A 20,634-nucleotide genomic window follows, 5' to 3' on the forward strand; every position below is an offset into this window, starting at 1 on the left:
GAATTGTAAACAAAGAGAAAATACAGCAAACAGCAAGTAAACGAGAAAAGCCTAAGTGCTTATCCTCTGAATGCTCTGCATAAAGCAAATCTGTATACAAAGGCACAGCAACAGAATGCTTGGGGGACCATGCTCTTTGTTAAAGAAAGATGCCAGCAGCCAACAGAGACAAAACTTCATTTCTAAAATCAGGGTATAGCTTAGGTTATTCAGACTCAGGAGAGGAAGTAATGGAATGATTTGGATTATTGGAATTATTGGAGTAGCTATCTAGATTAAAAAAAAATTAATTTCCTTTATCCAGAGATCAGAAAGAAAGAAAAAAACCAGCACGTAGCAAGAAAATGAGAATAGATTTAAATACAAATCATCAAAGCATGTTTGTCATGCTTTTTTTTTTGTTTGAGTTCCCAAGGAAGCACAGTGTAGGTTACTCTTCTGCCTTCTTTGTGTGCAAGTACCAGCCTGGTGACTGACTAGCCCCTTTCCATGCCTTTTTAGTATATTGGCCAGGATCACAGGCATCTTAAGGACATTAAATTCCTAAAGGTTTTGTGAAAGTAGGCAGCCAGATGGAATACAAGACGACTACTAAGTATCCCTATATAAGCTGAAAGCTCCAACATGGTCTCACCTCTTATTACACACCAGAATATACATTTGTGAAAGAGATACTATGGATGTTCAAACTGTGGAAAAAAGCTTCAAATGAAGCATGTATTTTATTAGATATAAGAATACCCAGTCACACTCCAAAATTTAAAGGAAATCATGCCTTATAATCCACTGCTCACAAAACTGTATTTTAAATTACCAGAGGACTACTGTTGGCCTTGGGCTTTTGCCAGCTCTTAATGCAATGGAACAGTCAATCAGTGCAAAACCTACCTCAAGGCTGAAAAGTGATCAAGTCATATCCTCTGCTACCTCATGGAACCTGAAGACCATAATACCTAGACTCCATAGCAATTGGTATTTTATAATATCACTGACATATTAGTTACACAAAGGAAAGTATGCACTGGTGTATGTGAAAGATGTGATTGTATGAATAATTTAATTTATAAGCAAATGATTGTCTGTGCTTTGTTGTGGATTCTCTTACACTACTCTATATTGTTGTGAGAAGAACTCAAACCTTGATCAAAGACATCAAAGCAATCAATGTTCAGATTAGACAAAAGCAACATCTATCTCATACTTGAGTCTATTTCTTGACTAATTCATGTCAAAGAACTCAATCAGTAGGAATCATTCACTTGCTTTCCCACAGGGACTACCAGACAGAAAAACTGAGCAGAGCAGCAGATGTAAAGATTATTTTTGTCAAGTGCTAGTTTCCTGACCAGAATCCAGACAGTAACTTCCTGAAGTAGATGTTCCTTAGCAATGGGGCGCTACATATAGTCTCCAGGAATGACTGAGCCAGTCCCTGACTTCCACCCTCCAGGAACCAGTTTGGTCCAATACCCTTTAAGCTTGCTTAGCCCCAGTGAAAGTGACTTTGAATAACAATAGCAGAAATCTGCCCCAGAAACACCTTTGCTCGCACAGCTTTCCAAATCCAGATCCCAAATACTTTATTTCTAAAGTAACATGCACTTGTTTTAAATTAAACATTTCCCCCCTTCTACTTTTTATCCATGAGGGAGCAGCCTGAATTAACTTAGCTTCCAACCAGCTGAAACAATTTGCAGCAGAAGACTTGCTTATGCTGTCATATCCTTACATAAGCATTTCTTCACATCCCACATAGTCAGGGCTCCTGAACTTAAAAAACCTGTTATGTTGCATGCTCTCATAATCACTACTTTTAGCACCCCTCAAATGTTGACAAGCATGTGATGGTTTGCTGACGGGAATCAACTGATACAGCCGAGTATTTCAACTCAGCTTCCTGGAACTTACTGCAGGAATGCATTCCCTCACAACAGTGTTGTGATGAGACTGGCCCTGGAGCCAGCTGTACTGCAAAGATTTCTGGAGAGGCTCAAAGAGAATTTAAGATGCTTTTTTCTCACTAGGGTTCAATCAGGACATTATCATATTCTCTCCACTGCAAAGGTGGATTTAACCTGCAGACCTGTATATGTAAAGTGTTCTGTGATACCACTGGGAATCTGAAGAAAAAGAGATCCTAGGAATTGGCCTTGATAGCTGAGATTAAACAGAACCTGTTACTTCTCTGACCTGAAACAGTTCATACAAAGATGCTGCTGATCTGCAGAGATTATATTTGGATCCTGAAATCCTCATGTGACACTACTTACAGGACAGGAATTAAAATTTGTATTTGCCTACTATTAGATAATGCATAGCTTTTATTAGATCATGCATAGCTCTATAATGTCTATCTCTATCATTAATTGATTTTTGACAAACTGAAATCTGACAGAGATTATATTGTGACATAGTTCACAAAACCAGATCCTAGAAATCCTCCTTTCTGCCTTCAAAAAAAGAGGTAGAAAACAATGGAGCTTTGCAGTGGGTGGAATTCTTTATGACAGACTTCTTTTTAGGCCTGTTTGGTAAGAAAATCTCTAAATGTTACCCATTTCACGTTGGTCAATTGCATTACATAACATTTGATCTTTGTAGTCAAATAAAGAAGTTTATGTCTGTCATTGCACAGACTAGACAGATGCTATGTGATCTGAGCTTTATTAGTGGCTTTCCCTAACTAGAGTTTTACTGTTCAGTAATTATTTCATTAATATCTAATGTGATGGGATGCAGCAAGAAGCCCCTGCACAGAAATTACTTTGATTTAAACAGAGTAAAAAATGTTGCTATTTGTAAACTCGAAGACAGCTCAGCAGAAATGAATTCATGTGGGGAATGAGCAATAGCATATTCATCAAGAAGACAGAAAAAAGATAGTTTAATAAACACAAGAGGACTAGAGTTACTGCACTAACAATTATAAACCATTAGGAGTTGTTCCCTCCATACTACCAGTTTTACCATTGTCTTATGTTGGTGATAGATGTATCAGTTGAGAGGAACACAGCTGGCTCCATCTTATCAACAAGACTGGTATAATGGAGGAAAAAAACACACAGTTTTTAGTTTAAAATCAATCATATTGTTAAAGGAATTAAAAAAATTACCAGATTCATCTTTAGCTTTCTAAAACAACTGTTTAGCACTTTAGCTATCTTAAAGAAATTAGATATCTAAATAAAGGTGTTCCTTGTGTAGATCCTTCACTCATACCCATACTTATCTTCCCCTTCAACACATCTGAAAGTTTTACAGAAGTGACACAAACACGTTAGTGATGATAAAGAAGACCCTTATTAAGGCAGGACTATGTTGACTTTCACAGCTAATAAATAGAAGCACAAAAATGATAGCCAGGAAGGAAACACAGATAATTCTCACCTCTACCACACATGAATTTCTTTACAGGGGAAAAGTGGCATTTCTGGGCTTTGCTTTTCTACCCTGTTGGCAGCTAATCTCCAACTAATCAACCTTGCCCCCTGTCCCATTACTGACTCAAACAGAACAAGGTGGGACTAAGGTAGCGTGGCCTGTGCTGAAGGGGAAAGAACAGGGCTCAAATGTTGGCTTTTCTATCTCATCGACAGCATCATGGAAGTAAAGTGAAAGTGAGGGATAAAATATTTGGAAAGAGAATCCCACTGAGATTCATATCACTCTACTGAGACAGACAAAAGGCACAATGAGAAAAACTGAATGTTGGCATCTCACAACTGAATGTTGGAATCTCAGTCAGCAACAAGATTATATTTCTCTTCTGTTACCTCAAGGTGGGTAATGGAACTTTTATGGGGAACTGCATCAACAGAAGAGAGGGCAGGACTTGAGTTTCACCTTTAGTTAGAATGGTTTTGGAAAATAAATTTTGGAATTGGCAAGGGGAAAACTTCCTTTTCATTTTTACTGAATAGCATCTTGCAGCTGCCAGTGGAAAGCTTCACTTGCCAAATGTGTGAACAGATTTGAACAACTGTCACCCATAAAGAATATATGTAAAGTAATGATACCAAGAAAGAACTAGAAACAACTGTTTTCTTATCTGTCTCCTTATGCTGAAGTATGTGCTTTTTTTGTTGTCACAGACATTTTCAGCACAGTGTACTAGAGGAAATGTGCAGTTCCCTTCTTAGCATACAACCCTTGCTCCTTTTAGGAATAATTCAGGATCAAGAGTCTAATTTCTGAAATGCTTCTTTCCACTGAGACGTGCACAAAAGGAGTTACACACTGGAAACAGAGTCAGAAGGTCTATAACAAGTAACCACATAAAGATTTAGCCAAAACTAATTATCTTTCTACCCAGATGGGATTAAACAAACAAAAGATGCATGTGGGATTTAAAGTAATGTAAAAAATTGATTTTAAAATTGTTTCTATTTCTTCAGACAGTCCCACGAATTTCATCAAACCTCAACTGCACTAACAGTGTAATAAAATGCTTATCATGCTGTCTTAAAAACTGCGTGATTTTACAGTCGTGAAAAGGAAATAGCCTCATTTATACTTTCCTTACTTTCTGTGCACATTTAAGCACTTATCTAAACTGTATTTATAGAGATGAAAAAAGTACATTTTCTTTTTGAATTCACTTTTTTTTTTCTTCAAGGCCATTAAAAAAATGATATAGGCTGCGATTTTCAGAGAGTAAAAAAATAAATTAAACTTACTTGTAAGAGAACTGACTAATTTCCCTAAGGACTCCAGACTATCTACAGTATTTCTACATCCATTTTACAGCCACTCACATTGCTATGGAATTCTTGAGGAACTTGAAAACCTAAAGCATTAATTACTTATAAGAAAATGAGATGGTTAACACACACATTTTCACATTTGCTTTGGGACTGCATGATCTAATAAAAACTTACTATAATTTAATCAGGGAGAAAAAACCATAAAAACACATGCAAAATTCATTAGATGTGGCTATTCAAATAAAAGAATAAGAATTCTTTCTGCTCTTTGTTTTGGGGAAGGGAAGGTGGGGAGATATCAATAGAAATGACAGAAAATGGTGACTTGGCAGACAGAGTCCAACCAGCTGGGTGCTGACCACCTGGACCTTTGGTCAATGTCTACAATTAAGGAGATGTACACATGAAATAACCTTTCCTTTCTCAAATCAAGAAGCTGTTCATATAGCTCTTGAGCCAAGGTACTTTTTCAGCACAGTGATTGTCCTAAGGTTTCTCAGAGCAATGCCTACAGGTTTTGTACAACTTAACTGGCAATCAGCAGGCATGGTCTCTTTTTCCTCATTTTAAGCACAGGAGAAAAAAACCAGCAATTTGACTCTCTTTCCTTGTACGAATCACCAAATTTGATGGTTCATCTAATACAAAATGTTGTGTGCAATAGCCTGTAGCATATGATTCAGTGGAAACTGTGTACTCACTACAAAATGGACAATTACCTGACAATTTCCTCATAAGTCTTTCCAAAATGTCCTGGAATATGAGAGTCTATGTATCCTTTAACATGGTTTCTATGATGAATACACTGTTGTCTGGAATATATTCCATAATACCTTATTTATCTATTGAAAGAGGACCATTTCAGACGACCCCCCACTTACTGCCCAGTCTTAAGGAAATGTCACCAACAAGGATGTTCTTTCAGGCAGGAGAGAAAGATTTTTAAGTGATGGAGATTTAGTGATTGATGCCCTCACCACTGTAGGAGCCTGCAGTGAATTTACTGCAATGGTGTGAGACCACTTTGCAAGCATTAGAGAGATGTATTGCTGCAGCCACCTACTGTTGGAAGTTCTGCCAGCGCAGAAGTAAAGAGATTGAGATATTACATGATGTAGAAATTCTCACAATAAGTAGAGATTTTAAAATATTTGTTGGTACTGATTTCTGTTGGATTCCTTAGGATTAGGCTAATCGCAAATGCAGCTATTGTGGTGGTGGTGTTTGTTTTTTTTTTACTTTTGTCTTTTAATATGGCTGTTTTCTTTTCCCTTAATACTCACTGAGTTATGCTTACTATATGGCTTACAGCAAGACCATGGCACTAACGGTGTATTTCTCTTCCCGTAATATTGCATTTGTGTTAGCCAGCTTTTAAGGTTTCTTATGTTTTAATGAAGTTATTAAAGTGAATGCTCTGACTGCATAATTCATGAGCATTCACTCTGTCTTCAAAGAGCTGGTCTCTAAATAATTTTTATTTTTTCAATTCTTTTCTAAGACATCCAACCAAGCCTTTTGAATTTGAATGCAATATTTAAAATTGTAGAAAACTAGCTGTATTTCTGCTAGAGTACCATTTGGTCCCCAGAGATGGTTCTGAGTTACAGTATTTGCTCGGCAGATACAAAGAGGTGCTGTGTGTTTTCTATTTATAGCTCATAAATATTGAGATTAGCTTTCACACATAATGGGCCTGATTATGGCTGCTTTCTCTCCACAACTGTATCTGCAGCTTTCTGTAAAAGGAAAAGCACATGGATCCAATGACAATCCTCTTCTTGTAGTTCTTCCTAAGCATTAATTTGAAATAAATAGTACAATTTAGGGTCTGCTGTAATATCTGTTACCTGGAAACAGTTCCTAAGGCAATACCTTAGCCCATGCCAGCTAGGGCATCTCCTCCCCATTGAAACTCTAGGTCTGATTGGGAGGAGTGATGAGAGGCAGCAGTGGGGAGGAAATAAGAGGGACGTATATTGCTTGCTTCTAGGAGACATTCCTGGTAAACAGATTCACTGAAAGTGAAGCATACTAAAAGAATACAAAGAGAGCAAAGTAGCTTTCAAATATTTTTAGAAGAATAAGCCATACTGAAATTAATCCTGAAAAGACGATGTGTTAAAGCTTACACTTATTGTCAGCTACTAAAAGATGACTTCTTGATACAAACCAGGCTTTCACCAGAAATACACAGAGCCACTGAAGTTCTTAAAAAAAACAAACCAAAACCAAAAAAGGCACTTAAGCTGAATGGCCTGAGTGGCTAAACACCCATAATAACAGTCTGTTCAAGAGCCAGCCTCAGTCTCTTCTGAAGGTTCAGAGGGAAAATGCTTTTCAATTTATTCAGGTAGTTTATTTCAAAGATTGGTTTAATCAAAGCAGGGAAAGTTGATGGAAGTTGAAATGAAAGTTTTTCTTTTATGTTAGGAACAAAACTGAATGGCTATGACTAAATACATGGAAGCCTACAGAACTGCCTGCACAAATGTATACATATATATTTGGAATTGTCCTGTGTAATAAAAAGAAGCACCAAATTTATCACACAGGCCACATTTAGGTAACAGTGAGATGTGCTGAGGGTTGAACAATCAATTTTTCTTTGAAAAATAAGTTAATACAAAATAGGATTAAAATGAATTTAGATAGAAGTTTTATATTCATTTAAATCTGTATCTGAAATCAGTGTAACTTTGATTTAAATTTATATCTCATAGGGGAGCTGCAGATAGGTTGTGCTGTCTTTGTGGAGCAGAAGGGATTGTAAACCTGAATAAAGCACAAAACTAACAGACAACCTTTGCAAACTGAACGGTATTGGTAAGATGCATTGTGCCCTCATTGATGAATTAGCTGGATTATGTCTCTATGGCCTGTTTGGAGAGATTAAACTGCAAACTGGTTTTGAAATATTCCAATTCTGCAAATGAAATAAATGAAATAAAAACCAAAATAAAACTAAGAGAGTAACTTAGGAGTCTAAGCTCCCTGTAAGACCTAAACTTCTAGGTCTTGTAGACATTTTGGGTGAACAATGCTTATAAAGCCACCCAAGATCACCAAATTCAGATAAATAAAAATAATCTCTTTATAGCTTAAATTCCTACCTATCACCTGCCAGATGTCAGATTCATTAAAAATGCATTCAAATATAATTCAAATAATTAAAATGCCATTCTAGAATGTGCAAAATTGCTTCCCAGAGGCCCATGCTCACCAGAAGTAATAATTTTCACTTGTCATGGTGACTTGATGAGCTCAGGCTAAATAGTTCCAGTGTTTGAGCCAAGGCTTGCTCTAGTCACAGCCTGATGTTGCAATTAAGTTTAAGACCTGGGAGTATTTTGCTCAGATGGGTGGTATGGGTTTGTTACAAGAAGTGTAATGAATTTGATGATTAGTTTGTTGTCTTTTATTGTCTGTTTCCACAGCAATTTATGCTTGGCTTTTGACTGCTAATAAAAATTATGGAAAAGTTTGAAATGATGGTGATAAAAGTTTTTATAGAGGTGTCTTTTTTTTTTTTCCCCCAGCTCCAGTAACCATTAAATATCGTATAGATGCTGACTAGGAAGAAACCCTGTAGAAATGCTAGGAAAGGTACTTTGATCTTTCTCTTGCTCTGGATAATGTAATGCTTTTGTAATGGGGCTCTCTATCTGTACAACGTAAATATACATGTTAAAAAAATCAAGCATGTATTTAAGCCCAATTGACCACAATTACGGATATAATAAATTTCTAAATAGAGGTTCAGACGACTATGGAGCCTCAGTGACTGGTTCTTTCTGTTGGGACTAAAGATAACATAAATGCTAAAACCTCCCACATCATTGAGGTGCAAAGGTATAGCAGATATTTACTAGCAACAGTAATTCTCAAGATGCAGAGAGAAGCAGCCAGAAGGAAACCACAAAGTTGTCCACCACTGTGCTGTGAATGCTTGGCAGCAGTATGCCAGACCTCCTGCAGGAGCCTGGGCTTTGCTCCTTCTCTCTGTGAGGCAGGGAAACTCCCCAGAGAGGCATAAAGGCTGGGAGCAAGAGAAAGCAGAGCCCTTATCTGCCTTCTGCTTTTCCAGCATCTTCTCAAAAGTAGGAGAAAATAATAAAAACACATATTCCAAACTCAGAAAGATATTTTTTGCCTATTTTTGACAAACGTCTAAGATTTTTTTCCCCCATCTCTGTCAACTACATGATTTCCACCTCTTGCTAATGGCTTTCCCTTGGTGACAGTTAAGTGCTGTGGAATATATAGGTAACATTCAGTTTGAGATCACATTTGATTGTTAACATTTTCCCACCTCCACCGCCGTGCAAAACTTTCAGTTTTGCAAAATGAAAAGCCATTTTATTATCTAGAGAAAATAACAAAACTAGTGGGAAAGCATTTGCTAATTGAGATGAAATCCTGTCACCTTCATTACTACTTAGAAAGCACGTTTAGTGTGAATAATGGCAACAGAATCTCAGCTTGATTTCCAAAGTTGTTTCTGCATAATTTATTCAAAAGATAAATTCCCTAATGAAATATACTGGATCTACTTTAAACCAACATAATTTCATCTATAATTACTGCCTCAGGAATACTGTACTAACTGCCATTTATCACTGTCAGTGACTTCTGAATTCCTGCTACAACCATGGTATCCCATTGGGTTTGTTTGTCTCCAAGAGAACACAATGTTTCTAGTTTGGCATGGTCCTAAAACGGAGAACAAAACCTGTCACTCCCTAGAAATATATTTAAATGTCCTCTCTGTGCATTCAGTAGAATGCATATAATGCATTGTATTGGAAATAACTATGAGGAAATGAATGGGGCTGAACCATGTAGAGAAGAGTAAGCCCCATTCATTTCCTCATAGTTATTTCCAACACAATGCATTATATTTTTCATCTGAAGTTTGTAGAAACTCTTCAGTTCATTAGTGCTTCCCCAGTCCCTCTCTTTTGTTTCTTGAAAGCTGAGTACCCATTATCCATCACATTTCTTGCAAAGTTTGGAAAAGAATATAGATGCTCTGGCTCTCAGAGCTATACTTCAGTCAAAACCCCCCACACTTTGTCATTATGAGAATCTAATCTTTCGTTAGGAAACCATTAGGAAGTAAATGTGCTTAAGAACATTAATTTGCAATTTGTTCAGAATGAGTGTTAAGGAAACTATTAGTGGTGAGTCCTAATCCAGTGTCCATTTTGGACAAGAGCTACTGAGGTAATGACTACAACAGCATTTGGATGTCTTTTACTTTACATCTGTTGCTCTGCAGTGGATGAATTTAGAAGCAAGTAACACAAGAAGATAACTGGTTACTGATAAAACACTTTGTTTTCCCTCACTTTGTGAAGGTCCTCCAGTTATGGTTCGTCAAAAATGGTAAATAAAACCTTCAGGCTTGCTTTTAGTAAGTTCCCATTTCTCCATTTATTTTGCATATAACTCTTACCTTGGTCTAAGATTATAAGAAAAATAAAAGCAAACCACTTTTTTTCTTGTCACTTGCTAAATCGAAATCAGCAATTACATCATCTGTGTACTAGTGGCAGCTGTAAAAATTTTCAGTTCTAGAACTGTACTGGAAATAGCATCATTCTCAATGGTGGGCAGAAACTGTTTCTTCTAAACAGAGGGTACACAAAGTAAGATTTTCTGGGAAAGACCTCACCTTATAAAGCATTTTGTTATTGAATTCGGTCTCAATTAATTGGCAATTTAGACAGTAATTTGTGTCCAAATTCCAGATGTACCAGAGAACAGAAACCTGCACAGAGGTCCACCAGGTCCCTGGGACACAGCCCTGATGCCACCTGTGCTGACTGCACCCTGTTCCTTATAGATGGCAAACATCATGTCGCTCACAGTGTGTACAGCCTTACCACACGGAAAGAATATGAGGACTATTTGTAGGTACTGAGTCTGTTGGATATTTCAGCCTCACTGACTACCCCACATGCAAGACTGTCATTTTGATTTCTGATGTGCATGCAGATACAGTGCACTCCTAACTCAGTGCATGGAAACAAGGGCAACACAGCCCTTCAAATGTAGAAACAATTTTCCTAGCACCTAAACCAGCAGTCAGCATGGTGACCTGTGGCGAGTTCCTCCATTATGTATTATCAGTAACATTGCAGGGAAATGCTCACATTTTGTGAGATTAAACAGACAATAGGAATTGTAGTCAGATTTTTTTCTCTTGCCTGAATAGTCCGTATTTATCTCCAGGCAACAGGAGAGAAGAAAAGTACAGAGAGCTTGCACTGTCATCTGATCATTTAACTCTTCAGACCTTGTCTTGGAATGGAATGCAATGTATTCTGATCTTCTTTTTCTTTTTAAGCTAGAATGACTTCTGATATACTCAACCATGCCCTAACTTTCAAGGAAACACAAACCACATTTTTCAGACAGGGAAAAAGAGTCCTTACCTTCTTAACCAATAGATAGATCTCCAATAGAAACTTAGTTCATTTTCTGCCTTTACAAGCCTGCAAAATCTACAAGCGGATTTTCACACACATACCTGATAGTCCACCGACATCCATCTTCTTCAGGTTCTTTGCCTCCAGAATGACAACAGTCAGTTTGCCAGCAGTAGGCACATAACGGAGGGAGAAGCAGATATCACCCAGCTTTTCTTGCTGTGAAAGCAAACAAGACACAATGTAATATTTTATTCATTTTTTGTACCTTTTAAAAATGCAATTTTGAAAGCCCCATAGAAAATTAACAGGATTACATCTCCAGCTCATACTGTTAAAGAAAACAATCAAATGAACAATATTGAGATGTCTACCACAGATTGTCCAGATTAAATCCTTGATAACCTCAAGTCCGTTGTAGCAACTATTCTGTATGGAAACAAAGGAAGTTAGGTGCTGGCTGCAAAGTAAGTAATACTGCTCAGCATTTCACCTCTGACAATCAGGGTTCCACAAATACTGTTGTTCTTTAAATCAAGTCAGGATTGTTTTGTTTTCCCCAGGTTGTTTTTCAATGGAAATCAACTAACACAACTACTAGGCTGTTTCCCATGAAACAGTAACATGGGTCTCTCATCCCACTTTGTCAAAAAAGCAAAAAGTATAAAAAACCACAAAGCACAAAATATTCAGTATAAAAAAATACTTGTCTCCTATCTGCTATAAAAGAAAAAAAGGCAGATATAGACCACAAAAGGACACAGTACATCCCTCCTTTCATAAGGAATGGCTGGAAGGATTTGGTTTTGCTTTGCAGTCTATCCTCTGGGATCCTGCCAAATCCAGCCTTTTACTATTTTATGTATTTTCATTGCTTAGTACCTTCCTAGCAGTCCTGGTAAAGAAAGAAAGGCTGAAGTATATTCAGAATTACAGGAACTTTGTTTCAAAAGGAAGAATAAGAGATATGAACTTGCAGATATGAGAAAGAGGGGGGGGAGGGAGGAGAGGAGGAGAATTCTGCTTAGAAATTATCACTACCATGATCCAAGATGCTTTCCTCCTTCCCTTCAAGCCCAACTGTATCTCTACGAGGCTAACAAGGCTGCTTTTGAGACAAGAAGGATTAGATTACACTGAACAGTCCAATAGAGAATTTCAGACAGCAATGTTTCTCTTTCAAAGGCAGTAGTTCTTATGGCATGTCTACTTTCACAATTTATTCTGACACTGGAGTATAAAATACATTTCTATGACTACATCTCTTTGGTTCCAGTATTTCCCTAGAATAAATTTGAAGGTTGTTTGTTGAAATTTCAGGGGGTGTATTAAAGCTTTTCGTTTAGACACCAGGTAATTTTTTGCACCATTTCCCTGTACGAAAAATGCAAGAATAATATGGCAATTTACCTGGTTCAAAGAGCCAAGGGGAAAGAGGCAAAGTCAGAATCTTACCTAAAAAGCTGGAGGACACTACGGAAAGCAAATGGCTCACAATGGATGTAGTGGGTATTTTCTAGGGAATAGACAGTCCATGTGCAAAGGACTTTACTTAAAAAAAGTGACAGACTCTAAACTGATTATTACAAGTTGGGACCGAAACTCAGGGATTGCAATAGATAGTTCCCTGCCAGACATCAGCTCAGTGATCACCAGGGGTGAGGAAACATACAGAAAAAACACAGTTATCTGTAGTTAAAAAATGCTCAGACAGGACACAACAAAATGGCTCATGATGTTAAACATTTCTATTGTATAAAAACGCTGTCAGAATGGATGTGTGCCAGTATTTTGAAAACTTACAGTGCCCTACCCACCTCAAAAAGGGTACATTAGAATTGGGAAAGATTACAAAAAAACCCAGAAGGAATGATCAAAGATATGACACAGTTTCTGCAAAAGGAATAGGTAAGTAGATTAGGACTCTTTAGGTTGTAAAGTGGGTAGCTGGGGAGCACTATCTAGCCCAGAAGGGCTAGAATGACATTAGTGCCTTGCTCAAAAGACCTGATACAAATATCATAAAATTTACATTTTTAGCTCATATCTAGAATAACCTGTATTTCACAACATGGACTGCGCTGCTACGGAATAATTTAGTATTCCTCCCTGACTTCATATACTGTCATAAATCCCAGCACAGATTCAGATTATGAAAATACAGACTTCAGCCATGCAATCTGCATAGTTCATGCCTGGCTTGAACTCAGCTTGCAGTGGCACGGTGACAGCAAAACACACTCCTGTTCACCTGACATTTGGTGAAGTTGATCTATCACTTGCAGGTTGCTCAGAATGGAAGAAATCAATTGCTTATTGATTTGTGTTATCATGATCACAGCTCACCAGCTGCCCTGTGTTTTCTGTGGTCGCTGCTTTATTATATGGTAGTCTTGGTTTAAATTCACCTGGTTGATTCATGGGGCTCTGAGTGAGACTGAAACACAGTATATATGAAAGCTCATTTTAGTCGCCCCATCTTGGAGGCCTTTGTACTCTCATACCACCCCATATTCAAGGGTTCTGTCCTTACCGGTAGATTCTCTAGGTGGAGCTTTAGTTGTAGCAGCATGGGAACTTGTATTCCCTTTTAAATCGATACCATGCTTCTAATTGTTCCTTTGAGTGGAAATTTTAAAATTTTTCTTTTTGGTTTTTGTTTGTTTGTGTTTAGTAGCATAAAATGATGTTAGGATTATTTTTTCTGATGTGAGGGCTTCAGCAGAGGCTGGAGAAGGTACTTTACACACAGTTATTGCCACGGAGACCATCACCTCTCACCAGCCTTTCTCCATCTGTAATCATGTTATGCTTCTCTGCAAATACTGCAATTGTCTACACAGAAGAGTAATTTTAAGAGAGAGTTTAATGCCTTTTTAGTATCTTCTAATGGAATTTTAGCTGCAGGAAGCGCAGAGATAAAGCCAGCCTCATGTAAACAGCCAGTTTTCCATAGATCACCAGCAAACCATGGGAAATGGCAGCAGATGATAGCCTCATTCCAGTGAATAATCTGAAGACAAAGCACAGGCACCTAATTAAGTGCCTCCAGAATCAATTCTAGTACCTTTCTTGTTGGTATTAAAATCTGTATTAACTGCAGTTCTCAATACTTCTTTTACTTGTAACCTTTTCTCTTTGCATGACTGCCACATTTTTTTTTTTATTTTTTTAATTTAAAAAGTATTTGTCAGGCGAAATACTGCAAGTGGCAGCACTGCAATGAAGCAACAAATAGCAATCACTAGAGGTGTGGTTTGCAGGAGATAATTACAAACCCCTGCAGGGCTACACGCTACAGATGAGTGCTGCTGGTATGGTGATTATCCCATGGAGGTGCCTTATTGTTATTATTAATTTCTTTCAGCCCTATATATAAATAATTTATATTAGTAAATTACCTTGATCTCTGATGGAAACTGTAAGTTAATGTTAGAAACTTCCAGCTGGGAGGTTCATAGACATTAACCTATTCATGTATAATGCCTAAACACCAATCAAAAGATTCTCTCCAGCTAAGCACTTCATAACTTCATTACATTTAAAGAGGATCCAATGGAGCAGAACATAAATGACACAGACAGTGCTGTTAACACTTCTTCAGCTTAGGAAAGGCTATTTGAAGTCCTGTTGAGAACCTGGACTTTTTAGAGATGATTCTTAAGTGGTTCCTACCTGCTCAGTGTTTCTTCTATTTGTCAGTAGTAATTTTTGCCTTGACAGTATACTCTCCTAATGAGTTACAGAGAAAAATGCTATTATGTAGATTACTCTCATCTGTACTGCAGAATGTCTAACAGAGATATCTATCTTATTAATATAAACATTCTCCACATTTTTGTGGAAGATATTATGAGAAAGTTGATGCTACCAGCTCTCTTGGTAAAACAATACCAAAAAAACAAGCCACAGTACCATATGCTTTTCCTAATTGGATCTATGACTCCAAAACAATCAGTATAGGAAGGACACAGACAGAGTGAAGGGGGTTTCCAACTTTAGTACCCGATTTTGATTGTGAATATTTGCACAAGCCTGAGAGAAAAACAATATGATGTGGTTTATGGACAAAGACTCAAAATAATACCATTTTACGCTAATAAATATTTACAATGGAAGCTGATAATGTTCACTCTATAGTTTTCACAGCAACTAAAATGCTTTAAAACCCTGTAAAGAAAACAGGGACAGCATAAAGGTGGGTTATAAGTTAAATTCAGGAAGCCCATGTAAACTGTAATGACAGAATCTCTAATCCCAATTCCCACACTGACGGGCTTCAGACAGTTTTGAGGCCATCACATTCTGTCTGCACAGGGAGATCTCAAATCCAATAAATTCCTTTTCTTGGCATGTAAGGTATGAACACACTAAGCCTCAAAAAGGGCCAAAATAATACTAATTACAGAATCACATGGATGCAGTAATTGTGACATAAAATTGTGACATAGACTGGTCACAACTTCAATTAAGCCATGATAGCAAGTGCGCAGAATTAGAAACTCATACACATAGCTGGGATCTACAATTAGGAAAGTATTGCTCCCCCATACCCCATAGAATAAATAGGGGACACACTGGGAAAAGGAAATACTGATTTGTCGGGCTCCCTTTTTTTTTCTTTAAAACTGATATTTTATTTCTACCACAGCTGTTCAACAGTACCAGCTTCAAAGGCATTGCATTTTTGATACGTACATGGTTAAAGAAGAAAGCAGAAAATTTCAAACTTGCAATAGGTATAATCAGTAAAGAAAGAATCTTTTTCTTCTATGCTGGCAAATCAGGGCACAGATGAGCCCACAATATGAAGATGATTCTGCCACAATTAGGCAAAGGAGTGGGAAGGGACTAAGAGGCTCTTAAAACTCAGTTTGCAGAAGCAGGCTAGAAATAGCAGGGAAAGATAAGGAAGAACTGGAAAGAGAAAAAAAAGCTGAAGCTAACGTGTCAGCCCATTATTACAGCACTTTTGGAGACTATCACATGACTATGTATACACGCCAAGTATCACTGTACCCCGAAGTCTTGGCACTACTTTTGGGATAAAGTATTGACACCAAATAGGAGAGGCAGAGACCTCCTGACCTTTTCAGTCAAAAGGCTGATTGCAGAAGTAGCTGTTTCAGACTCACAAAATGTTATCTAGAAGTCCAGTCAATATAAACTTAAGGCCTTTAACAACTAAACCATTAATCTGACAATCCTTTACTGTCTAAAATGAATACAGAAGCCATGTTGGCAGTAAATAAGTGCTAAAAGCCTCTGGAGAGAAGGCAGAACCCTCTTTCTGATTGTACCTACTGCACTTTTGAAGAAAATATTTTAAAACCTTATGAAAATGTGAACAATCAAGTGTCCTACTTCATGGTTCCTTATTCAAGGATCAGTCTTTATTTTGGGAATAACCCATTTGTCTTACAAAACAGAAGTACAGAATGTCTGTGATCAAAAGTCTCTCCTATTTGCTTTTACTTTTTCTTTCAGTAGTGTCTTCACAGATGATACCCTCCTCAAATACACAAAATTGGCCATAAAAGGAAGCTCCTGATAATGTAAACTGTTTGGTTACAAGCCATGTAACAAGTAAATTAAGCAGCAAAGTGAAATAGGTTACAGCAGGAGACCTTGGAAGAAACAGAGAGTTCTTGAGGCAGGGTCTAGAGAGCTCATTTTGGATCCTGTAAAAAAGGGACTAGCAGGGAAAACAGACTAAAGAAGAGATGTAAAGGAGACTGACACTAGGGGAACAGAGAACAGAAATGGAAGCAAAAGTCCATGAAGCAAGTTTTAAAGGGAGAAGTTCTAGGGCAGACAGGGAATAATCTTTCGAATGAAATGAATTTCTTAAAGGCATTGGGAGGTGATATCTGTAGACTGTAGACATACAGTCATGCTTTAAAGTAGGAGTGAGGAAGAGCCCAAAAAAATGGTTTACTTGCATATTTCTTTTGACAGATTTCCCTACTACAGTCCTACTCTCTGACTCTTTTGTGATACAACCTCTGTATGCTAGCACTACTGTTTACCCTTTCTTATAGGGAACAGACCTAGCAAGATCTTTCTTTAGAACAAGAACAACAAAAAAAATCTACTTTTTTTTCTTCTCCCCCAGTCCTCCTCCAAAAAGCACTACTTGACACAGAAATTCATGATAAATCTCTGTCCTTTTATTGCAATATATATATATATAAGTAATAGATTGCATTTCTTTAAACTGCCATAACTACGTAATATTCTCCAACAAAATGGTAAATTGTACTTGAAAGCAAGTGGGCAATAATCTGAACCAGCCAATGTTATTAAAAAATTAACGAGCTAGATTTTGTCAGCTTCCTCCTTTTAGTCCTCTCATAACATTTTTAACTGTTTAGAGAAAGCACTTCGATTACTGCTTTCTACAAAGCAGAGGAAATGAAAAGAGAAAACACTGTTATTAGTAGTAGAAAATGACACTTCACGGTCATCAGTTTAAAAGCATTACAATCAGCTGCTTCTTGAAAAATGAGAAATGCTGTGGCCAAAGGCAGTTGAAATCAAAGATTAGAGAAACATACTCTTTGATTTCCAGACAAAAGACCATGCTACCAAACATATCAAGTTCTTAAGTAAACAAGAAGAAAATTAATTTCTTAAATAAATGAGAAAGGGAGGAATGAATTAAAATAACCATACATGGCTGAACATCACAGTCTGGTTTCCTGTAACTCTTTGCCTACTCCCAAATGCTTGCAGCTGGCTGCTCTGCTTTAGTGATTGCATCTCCCTTTATATTGCCACTTGGCTTCTCCTGAGCTCCTGTCTGATCATATTTCTAAATGTCACTCACATCTATGCAGGCCAGTGCACAAAACAAAATTAATTTAACTGAATGGCACATTAATATTATTACTTTTGACAGCATGGAAAACTTATTAAATACAGGATGTCATAAGGCTAGTGTTCTAGTGAGTAGTCTGAGTACAACATTGAAAGGAAATGTAATACATCTGAAAGATTTTTTTTTGGCTTATCAGACATTGTGAGAAGTCAAATAATGACGCTTTCCCATAATTATTAGAATATTATATATACACTGCCGTCACTCTACAGAAAGTTGCTGTCCTCCTGCAATAGGGTATAGGAAGCCACAATACAGTACCCTTGCTTGACTTGAAAACATCTCCGGTAGTAAGTATGAGCATCTTAATGCTCAGTTAATGTAGTATCTACTATCAAGAGTGTTTTAGTTTCCAGAAGTGACTGAATTCAGAGCTTTAGATTATGGATTGGAATTACAGCATACAGGATCAGTAGACAGCAGAGAACTGTAATTAAGAATCAAATCAATTAGCAATTTCTTACTTTTAAGATGTAGGGCTGGATGTGATATTGTGCTAAAAAACTGGCATGAACAGAGTCCTTGCTACGATGACCATAAATTATTGACTAATGAAAAACAGAACAAACAGATTTAAACAAGTAGGTGGGAATGATCAGTATGATGGAACAAGTAATCACCTATGGCTCCTGGTAAATACTGCTGAAATTCAACAGCCCCAAGGAAAGACTATCAGGCAAAACCAGTGCCTCCATTACTGAAGCCATACAATATATTTCTATTTGTTCTGCAAGAACTACAAAGAATTCAGTGGAATTTATGGATTATCTTCACAGCCAGCCATCTTCTTCCCTTTCCTGAAACTGTAACAAACTACTAAGACATAAAGACCTTGCACCTCATACTAATTCCAGCTATGTTATAAATAAATGGTTCTTTTTGCAGTGTTCCTACAGCTTGGTTCACTCAGCTCCTGTTGATTTATGTCCTGTTTTTTCTCATCTCCTGCTTGCTGTAACACCAGTTCAGCTTTAAAGTTCTTCCATAATAACCCCTAGTAGTACCTTTAGCTTCCTTCCATGACCTCAATCGCAAATCCCACAAAATACATCAGCCTCCTGCAAAATCTCCTAAAATTGCACACCAGCCAAGAGGCAGTATGTAAAATCATTGTTTTAAAACTGGAAACTTTCAACCTAGTTAGAGGCAGGCCAAACAGACCATGTGATGACCTGCCATGTGCTCAAGGGTTTCCCTGAACAAGGCAAGAATCTGAGTATCTATCCTCTTTAAGGCATTGCATTCCTTTACATTTACAGGAACCTTCTTATCATGCTCTCCAGCTTCCAGGGCAGCATGCAACACAATTTTGTGCCAAAAGAAGCCTGTGCCTTTATTTTCACACAAAAACAACTCAGCCACACAGACAAACAAGGATCTTCACTGTACAGCAGCCACAGCAGTGACCCGAAAGGGCTGCAAACCAGGGGACTGCACAGCAAGATGAAAAGGAACTGTGTTTGCTAATGGGAAAACAACACACTAAAACACTTGGTCTAAGTTAACAACTGATTGGTGAAAACTTATAATAAGACAGTTCTCTGCCTGTAATTTATCAAGGTGAAGAAGATTTTCCTTCATGTATAATTTCACTCAAGTCAATGTCATCTTTTTTTTTTTCCCATTCATTGCTTCTGTGCTACAAGCACAGGCAGGATTTAAAGTCCTTTTATGTATCATTGATCTTCATTGCTCATGTTGTCCTATTCTACTAATTTTTGTACTGGAGATTTTTCCAGAACATCAAAACTGCCTAAAAATATGAGATGGGGTAAATGATATGAAGCTGGAAAAGAGGCAAGCTGAAAACCTCAGAAAAGCTCAGAGAAAATCCTGTTCTAGTGCTCCCTAGTTTGAGGGAAATCAGAAATATGTAAAATACTCTCTCAGATAATTTCAGTATTTTTGTCTTGGGTTGAAATGAAGAAACTAATATATGCCTCCTTGTACAATGCCTTGTGTTATATGTCTTAAGTTCAGCACATTAAATATTTTTGCTCACTTCAAGAATGAGGTCCTTTGAACTAGCGCTATATATTCAAATCTATTGACTCACCAGGCTCATATCCACTTCTTAAACTAAGCATTCACATTTTTATGAAACTACTGAAATATATTCAAGTTTTTGGATAAATACATAGTGGCAAACCCCTCTTTAATTACTCCACTTCTTCTGACTATTTCACTTTGACAAACTTTCTTAGCACATTCTTTAGGAGGACAAGGCAGCTCATCAAAGGTCATCATAGCAATCAGTACCACACAATTTCATTAATCTCTTCAGTAAAAAGAGGTCACTGCAGTCATCTATAAAATCTAGGAAAGAAGACTGCACTTATCATAAAATCTCTGGCTCAATGATGTTCATTTTTAATAAATCTTAGACCACAAGGGAAATTTCAGAAGACTGAAACAGTGGTAAAGTTATGCCTCTCTGACTCAGAAAAAGGCCAAATGGGATGAAGGTGGTATCTATCAGCCATTTGCCTTTTATCAAACCCAGACGAAAATAAAGAAGAACTCATAAAAGTTTGTATTAATGCTGATTTAAAGGATATAAAATATAATGAATGTGAAGTCACATTGTTTTATGGAAAAAAGGTCTTTTCAACTAAAA

The 20,634-nt window shown here is 37.3% G+C and overlaps 1 protein-coding gene across 2 annotated transcripts in view; it reads right to left on the minus strand.

Moving 5' to 3' along the window:
- The window catches only part of SYT1 (synaptotagmin 1), a 127,510-nt gene that overhangs the window by 40,977 nt on the left and 65,899 nt on the right, over positions 1 to 20,634 (minus strand). For both annotated transcript variants that reach the window (XM_027747797.2, XM_027747796.2), the window contains exon 6: positions 11,239 to 11,356. In XM_027747797.2, the coding sequence (XP_027603598.1) occupies positions 11,239 to 11,356 (118 nt within the window). The remainder of the gene's footprint in view (positions 1 to 11,238; positions 11,357 to 20,634) is intronic.

Source organism: Pipra filicauda, unplaced genomic scaffold (assembly GCF_003945595.2).
Source record: "Pipra filicauda isolate LSUMZ 115617 unplaced genomic scaffold, ASM394559v2 scaffold4_size7858003_pilon, whole genome shotgun sequence".
Taxonomy (NCBI): Eukaryota; Metazoa; Chordata; class Aves; order Passeriformes; family Pipridae; genus Pipra; species Pipra filicauda.